Source organism: Macaca fascicularis, chromosome 3 (assembly GCF_037993035.2).
Source record: "Macaca fascicularis isolate 582-1 chromosome 3, T2T-MFA8v1.1".
In the NCBI taxonomy this organism is placed as follows: Eukaryota; Metazoa; Chordata; class Mammalia; order Primates; family Cercopithecidae; genus Macaca; species Macaca fascicularis.
In genome coordinates, this window is record NC_088377.1 from 189,809,614 (window position 1) to 189,822,244 (window position 12,631).

The window sequence follows — 12,631 nt, forward strand, 5'->3', positions numbered from 1 at the left end:
TTAGAAGAAAACATAGTTGAATAATTACATTATTTTGTATTATAGAAGGTCTTTATAAGTAAGCCTCTGACCAAAGGCAGAAATCACACAAATAAAACAGGTGGGTGTGACTACAAAAACATTCAAAACTTTCATAAAAAAAGAAACACCATATAGAAGTCAAAAGACACAAACTGGAAAGATACAGTTGCAATAAAGAGTTATTTATAACAGAGAGTTAAAGCTCATATTGTTATTAATCAATAAGAAATATATTCTCTTCTATTCCCAGCAAAAAGTGAAGGACACAAAGCGACAAAAAATAAGAAAAGGGAAAACATTAAAATTACTCAACTCACAGTATTCGAGGCAATGCAGATTTAAACAGTGAACGCTTTTTGCCCCCGTCAAGCAGGCTGACATGAATACAAAAAGACACTGACCAATATTAAAATAGTGTAGAGAAGGTGATAATCTCATACCCTACTGGTGAATTAGAAATTGGTAAATTCTTCTTACAATAAAATATATTTCAAGTACCTTTAAAATATATACATCTTTCATCCTAGCAATTAGACTTAAAAGTGTGATTAATTCTAAAGAATCAGTTCTAAGGAAAAACTGGATGACAAGCGTGTAAAGATTTTCATAAAGGTTATATTATTATAGTATCATAAGGTGGAAAATTTTAAAAACTTAAAAGTCCAATGGTGGTGCGAGAGCAAAATAAGTGATCGTGCATTCACAGAATGGGATGCTATGTAGATACTAAGCAAGATGTTCTAGTTGTACGTTTATTGCTTGGAAAATGTTTCAAAGGCCAGGTGCGGTGGCTCACACCCCTAATCCCAGCACTTTGGGAGGCCGAGGTGGGGGTATCACAAGATCAGGAGTACGAGATCAGCCTGATCAGCATGGTGAAACCCCATCGACTAAAACTACAAAAATTAGCTGAGCGTGGTAGCACGCGCCTTTAATCCCAGCTACTTGGGAGGCTGAGGCAGGAGAATGGCTTGAACCCGGGAGGTGGAAGTTGCAGTCAGCCGAGATCGCGCCACTGCACTCCAGCCTGGCAACAGAGGGAGACTCCGTCTCACACACACACACAAAAAAAAGTTTCATGATATGTTAGGTGCAAAAAGCAAGTTTCAAAACAATGTGTATATTATGATCCCATTTCTTCCTTTTTATTTACACATATGTATGTTCATAGAAAAAAAGTAAAACAGGCTGTTCCCTAAAAGAGAAAGTAGTTAAATCTGAGTAGCGTAACAGAATCTGTTTTGTATTCTGCTTCTCAGTACATTTATGGTTGCCACAATGACTATTACTTGATCATCAGGCAAAAAGAGATGGGGAGATCTAAAAATGATTTTTACATTTTAGCATATTTTGATAGGATATAATTGTCTTAATTGACTAGTGATGAAAAATTTTTAAGGCCAGACATTTATTTAATAAAATGCCTTTTGGAAAGCCCTTATTGCAAGGATGAAAGCCATAATGGCTAAAATAATAGAAGCCAAATTGAAATTCTAACACACAAAGAGTAACTAGTGGGTTGAAATTCTTCCAAATCAGGCAAAGGCCCTAATTCTCTTCAGCATAGAGGTGTGAAGCCCCATCGACAAGCAGATGGCAAAATGGGAAATCCTTCAATGTAGTTGTTTTTAATAACTTCTTTTGCCATCTACTATCTCATGGCTTGGATCAAAAAAGGCACTGAACTCTCTTCACTTCTCTATTCAAATATTTTAGAAGAAATCAAATACTCCCAAGAGAGAAGAGAGTCATGATTCAAATCAATGTGTCACCCAGTGAGAAAACTGCAAGACTTTGGTTTACAGAGATGGTAGAGCAACTCATTTGCCACTTCACTGATGAGGGTTTACAGGCTTAAGCAGATGCTAATTCATCTCTGCCACTAAAGCCTTTGATCTTCCAGTCCTGTCTGATGAAACTACTGGAGTTTATGACTTTTCTTAAGATAATAGAGTAAGTGATCAGAATCAATCCCCAGCCTACCGATCTTACCTGAATTCCAGTAACCCTACTGATTACTCCTTTTTTTTTTTTTTTTTTTTTTTTTTTTTTTTTTTTTTTCTGAGACTGAGTCTCGCTCTGTCGCCCAGGCTGCAGTGCAGTGGCGCGATCTCGGCTCACTGCAAGCTCCGCCTCCCGGGTTCACGCCATTCTCCTGCCTCAGCCTCCCGAGTAGCTGGGACTACAGGCGCCAGCCACCACGCCTGGCTAATTTTTTTTGTATTTTTAGTAGAGACGGGGTTTCACCGCGTTAGCCAGTATGGTCTCGATCTCCTGACCTCGTGATCCGCCCACCTCGGCCTCCCAAAGTGCTGGGATTACAGGCCTGAGCCACCGCACCGGGCCTGTTTACTCCATTTTTAAAGACATCCAAATCTACATCTCAGAAACATGTACATCTATGAGGCCCCTGACTTGAAAGTTCTTCTCGACAGAACAGGGTTGAAGACAATAAACCCTGTTTGTTGCCTTAGGAATAAGACAGATCTGATACAGTTGCCACTCAGGAACTATGAGTCCTTGAGTAAACTTCTTAACTTCTCTAAGCCTCAGTTTCTCCATCTGTACAATGGGAATAATGTAAATAATATCTCCTTTGATAAGTCGTTGCTTAATAGAGTGCCTAGTATGTAGCCCTCAATGAAAGAGAAACTTGGGTTTTATTTTTAGTAATGGTATCTTCTTTTCGAAATCCTCATCACCTATTTCTTTCAACAGTTTTTCCTATGATTCATTTTCGTTTCCAGAAAAGTTGTTATTCTAAGATACAAACATGCATATAAATTTGAGTTCCTCCTTTTATACCAGCTGCTTTAAAAAATATATAGCTAAGAATACTACAGACGCAATTAAATCCATTTGTGATAGAATGCTTCAATGAATCTTTCTATGAGATTTCTTGGGAATATTTTAATATTTTCATGCTCATGAACCTCAGTCTAACTCTATAACTTACTCCAAAAATCACAGTGAATGTGCTTGTTGCGCTATATGTCTTGTAATGACATTTAGACAGAAGCAATGAAATCCGATCTAACCTAGCAGTAAATGTGGTAAAGCTGATTTCTGTGTAAAGTTATCAGTTCCAACTTCTAGCTACCCGAGACAAGGAGTCCTGGGGCGTCTTGACGTGAACTTAAAAGCAAGGCATCTCTTGAGACAAGAACCAGGATCTACAATCACATTTCAAACGAATTTATGCCTTCCAACTAATTGACTTGTTAACTATGCTAATACATTCATGTCTCTGCCTTTATATTTTTTCAGTAAGTAACGCTACAGAACTCAATGATGTGAGATTAAAGAGCAAAGAATCTAGAGATTTCTGTAAACCCTTTTTCTATAGGAAGCCAGATTAGACTTCCAAAACAGCTGATACAATTTTTGTGCATCTCCAAATATTTTATTTCTGTAGCAAATGTGTTGCTTCTTAGAAGACAGCTCTTTTAATTAGGCATTCTAGCCTAAGGGGAGAAAAGCTTCAATTTTCTCTATTTAGATAAGACCAACTTGAAAGTGGCAATACTAGATGCACTATGCAGTCTCATCTCCTACCACAGTTGTTCAAAATGTGAAGAATTAAGCAATAGCAAAGGTTATTCCCTCTGAACTCTGTGCCTTCTGTCATTCCCAGGTGGTGCTGGGGGCCAGCAGGGCTTCCTGGGCTGCATCCGCTCCTTGAGGATGAATGGGGTGACACTTGACCTGGAGGAAAGAGCAAAGGTCACATCTGGGTTCATATCCGGATGCTCAGGCCATTGCACCAGCTATGGAACAAACTGTGAAAACGGAGGCAAATGCCTAGAGAGATACCACGGTTACTCCTGCGATTGCTCTAATACTGCGTATGATGGAACATTTTGCAACAAAGGTAAGGCAGAACCCATTTCCAGAGCCACTTTTGTGCATCTTTTTAAGCCCAAATCATCTATTTAGTGATTTTTCATATGTGAACAAGTGTGCCTTATTCTGAGGTTAAGATGATCAGAATTTTTCTCTCAGGCAGGAAGTTTCCAACCAAAATCATTTCCTAATCATTTTTGTTTGATAAGATGAGAGAAGCTTTGTGTACGGTGCAGAATTTCTTCCAGATTCCAGCAAATTATTCACTGCCTGAAACACTACAAAGACAGCCTCAATACATCTTTATGGTGAGGGTCAAAATAGGTGGACTCCAAAAGGGGACTCAGGACTGACCCTCCCATGTTAGGATCTCCAATAGATCAATTGATCAGTCAACTGCTGTAGTGAATCAGCCAGTGCACCCCAGTGGTCTTGATGCCCCCACCCCCTGCAGTTGCTAAGAGACTATCAAGCTATACTCACCAGAAAGCTCCTCTGGTCAGTCATTAACATCATTATTATCACTCTTACTCAGGATGCCTTTGAATGGCTCTCAGCCTAAGCTAAACGGCAGAAATATTGAAAAACCACATCTAATTGGTCAGCTTAGAGCATCTGTTATTACTTGGTTCTTTTAGTCTTGAATAATTCCTTTAATCCCCGCAGAGCCAATCAATGAGCAGAGTACAAAAGCCCCAATGCATATGCATGTTATCATTTGAACTATACCCTGTGATCCTGCATGACCAGAAGAAGAAATTTACTCAACTGCTCTGTAGCTTAATTTCCCATATATAAATGAGGGATGAAGAGAGGAGGAGCTGGTGCTTTTCCTAAGCTACAATTGAAATGCGTGTAAATCACTCTTCTCTTTCTAAATGAATGTATAGCATTTGGGTAAAGTTTTCTTTGAACGGTTGATGTATCTCTTAATAAGAAGCTTTACATAAGTAGCCTATTCAGACTCCGATGAATACATGGAGGGTTGTTTACACTGACATTATTCACGCAAGATGCCACACACAGAAGGAGGAATTGTTCCATAACATTCTCTGTACATCCAGGCTACTGTCTGGCAGCGCTATAATATGAGCATACAAATTAGGCCAGACAGGGTATGAAAAATGAGCATGAGACAACAACAAAGGTGGAAAGGAACACTATAGCGGAATAATACCATACCACACTAACAGCGCTATTACAGTGCATTTTTCTGTTCAGAACAACATGGTTCCATGATTTTCCTGTGGCACACAATGGAACGGGCTTGCAAAACACATTAATTTTGCACTTGGAGAAATGACAGTCTTGCAATTACCATTCATTGTGCTTGATGCTAATTTAATGCAGTCATTTCCTTGCCAAAGTAATGTCTGAATGCAATCAAGTAAGCACTAATGCCTGAGAGATTCCAGTATGTAAGTACCAATTTAAAGAAAATCACCATCCCTTTATTTTTGGAGAGTTAGGTTAAACACAGTAGCTCACACAAAACCTCTGGAGGTTAATAGGCAATAGTCATGAATAGAAAGGCAGGGGCATATCCTCCCCAGTTGAGCTCACGTTGCAGATAAAGTTAAATGAATCCTGTGTGTTGCCTTTGACATTATTTCAACATGTTTACGCAAAAGACATCTAAATATTTCCTTATTATCTGTTTAGCAGAATGAGTTTTCATTTGATTCAATTAGTGGCTTTAACCAAAAAATTTAAATAGAAGACTGCAAAACATACTGGAAACCATTTATGAGCATCCTTCTGAGTCAAGTACCTCCTTGACTTGGTAGAATGACAGCAGTACTGTTTTGGAGGAATCCCGCAGCTGTCCAGGAAAGCTTTGTCTGCACTGAGGCAAGCTCCGTCAGGGACTGGAAGGATCTCCCAGCCTGATGCTGCTTCTGCTCTGGACCTCACTCCCCAGGTATCCTGGTGCCTGCACAGCAGTTCCTGTGACCCCCACCTCAAGCTTCAGCCAAACAGCTCAGTCTCTACAAAGAGCTTTGGCATTGGCCAAAGAATGAGCTCTGGGCAAGGCCTTCCCTGGCCTTCCTTTGATAGTATAGGTCTATGCTTGCAGATGTCAAAAACGTCCCTAATATTTTGCCAAGTGAGTGAAGCAAGGCCCAACCTACCACACACAGCCGGATTACATGTTTATACAAAACAACACATGCACACACACAGAGGTGAGGCAAACAAACTGTGAGAATACACACCAAAATGTCAATTGTGGTTATTTTTTTCCAGGAGGATAAAAATGCTAGTATTTTTTCTTTCTTTATTTTGCTTTAAGTTCTGGGGTACATGTGCAGAACGCGCAGGTTTGTTACATAGGTATACATGTGCCGTGGGGTTTGCTGCATCATCTAGGTTTTAAGCCCCACATGCATTAGGTATTTGGCCTAATGCTCTCTCTCCCCTTGCCCCCAACCCCACAACAGGCCCCTGTGTGTGATGTTCCCTTCCCTGTGTCCATGTGTTCTCATTGTTCAGCAACCACTTATGAGTGAGAACATGCGGTGTTTGGTTTTCTGTTCCTGTGTTAGTTTACTGAGAATGATGGCTTCTAGCTTCATCCATGTCCCTGCAAAGGACATGAACTCATTCTTTTTTATGGCTGCATAGTATTCCATATTGTATAGGTGCCACATTTTCTTTATCCAGTCTATCCTTGATGGGCATTTGGGATGGTTCTGAGTATTTGCTATGTAAATAGCGCTGCAATAAACATATGTGTGCATGTTTCTTATTTTGTTTTTGCTTAGCTATATTTTCCAGTCTTTGCACAATGATGTATTTCCTCTAACATCATTATTTTTTCTTCTTTGGAAAAATAGTAATAGGAGGCTGAGTTCCTACCCCAGACATTTGAGGGGTAACTATCTCTGGTCATAAAATATCTAGTTATTTATTAGATATTGTTGGACCATTTAGTTGTACTTTCTGGATTGGAGTAGAATGGTCAGGTGAAAATTTTATATACTTATATTGCCCTTGATAATCTCAATACATTTAACAATACATTTTAAAATCTCAGTACATTTAGCAGAACTCATTTTCCACAAGCAGCTGAAGAGACCACCCTTCAGATGGGCACTGGAGGAAGGGCTGCCTTGTTGGGGTCAGGCTGCATGAAAATAAAAACCTCAAGACACTAGTATCACACTCAGCTATGTGAGAGGCTCACACTAGGACAGGCTTGGGACCCAAAATAGCCCAGGGGGACAGATCAGTGAGGTCTTGCCCCTGTATAGTATTAGCCCATCCAGGAGAATGGTGGGCAGACACCCATACTATTTGAATTCTCTCTGTTTTTCTCTCCTTTCTTTCTCCCCCTCATCCCCATCCTCCTTATCATCATCCTCTTCTTCTCTTCTCCTCCTCCTTCCCTCTCCCTTCACCGTAAACACACTCTTTACTTCTACATCAATCCCTCTCTCTGTCTCTGTCTCTCCATATTCCATACTACTTTCCCTCTCTCCCTTTCTTTTGCTGGAGTGTACAGTTGAATGTGTAAATGAAATTACCATGTCTTGTCACTTCACTGAACTAGGAAGACGGGGCTGGATTTGAGCAGGTTCCTCATGATCATCCCTTCTGTTTTGTAGATAATGCACTGATACTGATACTCACTATTCCCCACTAACCGAAACCATACAGGAAGGGGACTTCCTCTAACCTCTTATCCAAATCTCCTTCCAGAACCCTTTTTCTTTTCTTTTCTTTTCTTTTTTTTTATTTTGAGACGGAGTCTTGCTCTGTTGCCCAAGCTGGAGTGCAGTGGCATGATCTCTACTCACTGCAAGCTCCACCTCCTGGGTTCATGCCATTCTCCTGCCTCAGCCTCCCATGTAGCTGGGACTACAGGCGCCCGCCACCGCGCCTGGCTAATTTTTGTATTTTTAGTAGAGACGGGGTTTCACTATGTTAGCCAGGATGGTCTTGATCTCCTGACCTCGTGATCCGCCCATCTCAGCCTCCCAAAGTGCTGGGATTACAGGTGTGAGCCACCGTGCCTGGCCCCCTTTTTCTTTTCTTTTCTGTTTTGTTTTGTTTTGTTTTAGATGGAGTTTTGCTCTTGTCGCCCACACTGGAATGCAGTGGCACAATCTCGGCTCACTGTAACCTCTGCCTCCCAGGTTCAAGTGATTCTCCTGCCTCAGCCTCCCGAGTAGCTGGGATTACAGGCACCCACCACCACATCTGGCTAATTTTTGTGTTTTTAGTAGAGATGGTTTCACCATGTTGGTCAGGCAAGTCTCGAACTCCTGACCTCAGGTGATCTGCCCACCTCAGCCTCCCAAGGTGCTGGGATTACAGGTGTGAGCCACCACACCCGGCCCAGAGCCGTTCTTGAAATAGATCCATAAAGATTTGACCACCAGTTAAAGTGTTAGCTCTCCCAGGGCTACTTGCCTGGGAGTGCTGACTGGGGAACATTTCATGGTTTGGAGATGGCACAAGGGCGTTCTGGAAACCCGACAACTAGACCATGCAGGCAGTCTCTTCATCTGTCGGCAGATAACTGCAACATCCCATCTTCTCAGCACGTTCACCAATGAGCAGCAGTTTAACTCAGCGGAGGTAGGTCCCTTCCAGTGCAGAATTCCTTGGCACCCCATTGGCTGAGGCTGACGGGAGAATCATCCCAGACTACATGGAAGGTTTAATTGTGGGTCTGTCATCTTCAGGATTATTGGAGACCAAATAGATAGTTGCTTGGTCATGCCAAGGATAATTTTCTAACATTAAAACTGCTCCTTCTTGGAGACTCAGATCCCAAAACCCTCAAGAATTTTATAATTATCAGTGTCACTTTTATTACTAACCAGAAATTAGAAACATAATTTGCATTACACTCTCTGTGTGTCTTCTCTGTGTTTTTAAGCAAGAGGGAAAATAACAGACCTATAGCAGAGGCAGCAATTTCTATGTTTACCTTTCATGGTTGAATGCCATAGTAGATTGAATTCATGTCCACCTGGAACTTCAGAATACAACCTTGTTTGGAAGTAGGGTCCTTGCAGATGTGATTATGTTAAGGTGAGGTCATACTAGGATAGGGTGGGCCGTAAATCCAATGAGTGTGTCCTCATAGGAAGAGGAGGGGACGCAGAGATACACACAGACACAGAAGGAAAGCCATGTGAAGACGGAGGCGGAGATCGGAGTTACACTGCCCCAAGCCAAGGAATTCCTGAGGCTACCAGAGGCTAGAAGAGCCAAGGAAAGATTCTTCCCTAAAGTTCTGGAAGAAGCGTAGCCCTGAGAACACCTTGCTTTCAGACTTCTGGCTTCCTAGGAAAACAATACAAATGCTAATAAAAATCTACCATCTTCTTAATTCTTGCTCTTAACAAGGATAGCAGCTGGTATTTATGGAGAACTTGTCTGCTAGGCAGTGTGGTAAGCTTTCTAATTGTGTTAGCATCATTTAATCCCCACCACAACCTGGTGAAATAGTTGCTATTACTGTCGCTCCCAGTGTACCAAGAAGGAGATGGTTGCAGTAACCTGCCCCAAGGTGCACATACTAGTAAAAAGCAAGATTCCCTTTACTTTCATTTTGTAGCAACTAAAAGCATAGCCTCTAGTCTAAAAGCTTTTTTAGTTATTGTGATTGAGTAAAAAGAAATTAGAATATTACTGGATGCAGAATTTATCATAAAAATAGGATACAAGAATTCAACAGAGACTCTTTTTTTTTTTTTTTTTTTTGCCACATCTAGGTGTAAGGTTTATTCATTTATTGCCTCGTTTATTGAACAAACATTCATTGAACACCTGATGTACCCAGAAGTCTTGAATGTATAGTTGAATCTGACTACACTGAAATTTCCAAAGCATTTTAATAGTTTACAGATACAAAATCAGGCAAGTCTAGAATATATGATAGGAATACATGTGCATTGGATATCACCCAGGCTGCTGAAAACAGTTCTTCGTTATGATCCTTTCACCGAGCCAAGTTAAGCAAGAACTTATCATCCAGAGACACAAAGATATCTCCAAATTCACTCATCTGCACTTTTTTTAACTATAAAAATGTTCATGTTCATATGTTAAACCAGGACTGCAGTTGAAAAACATGTTTCTTTAATCACTCTGAAACCATTTTCTGAGTTAGGGAGTTCTGTTTTCTTCTCAAGCATTCATTTGTTTATTGCTTAGATAAAACTTGAAGAATAAAAGTCACCGGACTACTGAGGGACCAAGATTTGAATGGTCATTCAATCATTGCACTGTTTCCATCCTTTGCAGTCACACAAATACGTGCCACCCTCCCTGTGTTCCAGCTAAGTCTCCTGTTCTCCCTATGAGTATTGTGAAATTAGCTAATATTTTATAATCTGTATTATTAAGGTGGTAGAAGAAGTTGTTTATAGCAAATTCAAGTCCCAACCTAGAAATGAGGATGGAATTAGATGTCAGTTTGAATCCATCTTTCTCACATACCTATTGTGGAACCTTAGGAAAATTGTTTGTCACTGAGCCTTATCTTCCGGAATATAGTACCTACCTCTTAAGGATACCTTGAAAATCACACGGAATAATGTGAATGAATTTCCACATGAAGGATCTGGCACACAGAAGTCCAACAGCAAATGTCCCTTTTCATTCTTAGCAGCCCTTTGCTTTTTGGTTTGTGTTTTTGTTTTTACTTAATTCATGTTGTCCTTTAATCCTTCCCTAATAGCTTTAAATGTCAAATGCCTAACTGGCATTATTTTGGTGATCCTTGAGTACTGGATTGTCATTTCGGTACTTCAGGAGCAATGGCAGTGTCATAAAATGTCATCTCTACTTAATTTTGGTCACAGTAAAAGTATTCTGAAGCCCTGAAGGACTGAGGAGTATGCAGAGATTCTGGAAGATACAATCGGAAACAACACCCACCAGTATCCCACTGGTTTTGTGACTAGGGCAAGTCTTGGCGCAATGTATCCAGTCCTTTCAAGAACCAAGTTGGGTCACCTTAGTAACTCCTGCATCCCTTCCTGACTCAAGGCCCATCAGGAGACAAGAAAGCACTGATAGCCAGGCACACTGGCTCACACCTGAATCCCAGCATTCTGAGAGGCCAAGATGGGAGGATCATGTGAGCCCAGGTGTTCAAGACCAGCCTGGGCAACATAGTGAGACCTCGTATCTACAGAAAAAATAAACAAAATTAGCCAGGTGTGGTGGCACATGCCTGCAGTCCCAGCTACTTTGGAGGCTGAGATGGGAGAATCAGTTAAGCTCAGGAGGTCAAGGCTTCAATCAACTGAGATTGTGCCACTGCACTTTAGCCTAGGCAACAGAGCAAGACTGAGAAAAGAAAGAGAGAGGGAGACAGACAGGGAGAGAGAGAGAGGGAAGGAAGAAAGGGAGGGAGGGAGGGGAGAGAGAGTGAGAGAGAAGAGAGAGAAAGAAAAGAGAGGAGAAAGAGGGGGAGAAAGAAGGAGGAGGAGAGAAGGACGGAAGGAGAGAAAGAGAGAAGGAGAGAGAGAGAAGAAAAAATAGAAAAAAGAAAAGAAAGGTCACAGACTCCTTTTTGCTCCAAGAGACCTCAGGCTCAAGTCCACATTATACCTCTAAGGAAGAGACGATTTTCTATCTTGCCTCCTAGATAAACATTTCTCGTTGGATGCGAGGTAGTGGGTTTGCCAAAGGGATTCGAAGGCTGAACAAATTCTGTACCACAGCTCTCATTATGGAACAGGGACCAGAGGAAATCCGTGGTCTACCCTTTTAGAGCAGGTTGGAGAGAAAATTAATTAATACAAAATATGTAAACAAGTAGGGAGAGAAGGAAGAGAAATGGTGGAAGTATGCATCTTAAAATTTCACCCCTGTGTGAAACCAGCTAAGCTGTTAGTGACAATGGCCATTTTTTCTCAGGTCTACCTACCCAGTCTAATAATCCCAGCTTGGAAGACACTTTCACATCAGTAGGGAGAGAAACTTTTCACAGGCTTCTTTTTCATTTTCAGTTGGAACAGGAGGTTTGATAGATCTGGAAGAAGGCCCAAAGGAACAAGAATAGAACCCTTTTTTTCTCTTTTCTTCTTAGAGAATTATTCAAGAAGAGAAAAGATCCCTTCTCTCTTAATATATTTCTCTTCAGACCTTAGGATGCAATTTGAAAGTATCATGATAACTGTGATGGTTAATATATTTCTTAAATCTTCAGACCTTAGGATGCAATTTGAAAGTATCATGATAACTGTGATGGTTAATTTTAAGTGTCAACTTGACTGGATTAAGATTACCTAGTGTTCCATAGTGAGCAGGTCTATGCAAGCCTACCTCCAAAGGTCAAGGGAGCTGAGAGGCCAAAGAAAGAGTCTGACAAAGCCAGTTTCTCAGAAGAAAAAACCAAATTGAACTTATCAACAGAAGCCACGTCTCTGGTATCTACAAGATGAGACGGTGGATCCCTTTACCCCTTCAGACCCAGGGCTTATATAGCATAGAGAAAGGGTCTACATGCTTCAGAAGCAAGTTACCCAAGAGCAGAATTAGTGGTAAACAGTAGAGAGAGTGGAAAACTTAGTGGCATTCTGGAATTGGGTTATTCAGAAGCCAACGTGGTGGATTAGCATCCAGGAAGGAGCTGCTTTAGCCCGTACACTAAAAATCTCTAAAGCATTAGTTTGAGGTGTGTCTGTGAAGCTGTTTCCAGAGAACATTAGCATGTGGGTCTGAATGGATGAGGTGGCGAAGAGCTGCCCTCAGTGTGGGAAGGCATTATCTTATCTGCTAGGGGCTGTAGAGAACAAAA

The 12,631-nt window shown here is 41.1% G+C and overlaps 1 protein-coding gene across 1 annotated transcript in view; it reads left to right on the forward strand.

The window, feature by feature from the left end:
- The window catches only part of CNTNAP2 (contactin associated protein 2), a 2,262,889-nt gene that overhangs the window by 2,005,481 nt on the left and 244,777 nt on the right, over nucleotides 1-12,631 (forward strand). Inside the window, exon 18 of the mRNA XM_015447321.4 lies at nucleotides 3,656-3,892. Within this exon, the coding sequence (XP_015302807.3) occupies nucleotides 3,656-3,892 (237 nt within the window). The remainder of the gene's footprint in view (nucleotides 1-3,655; nucleotides 3,893-12,631) is intronic.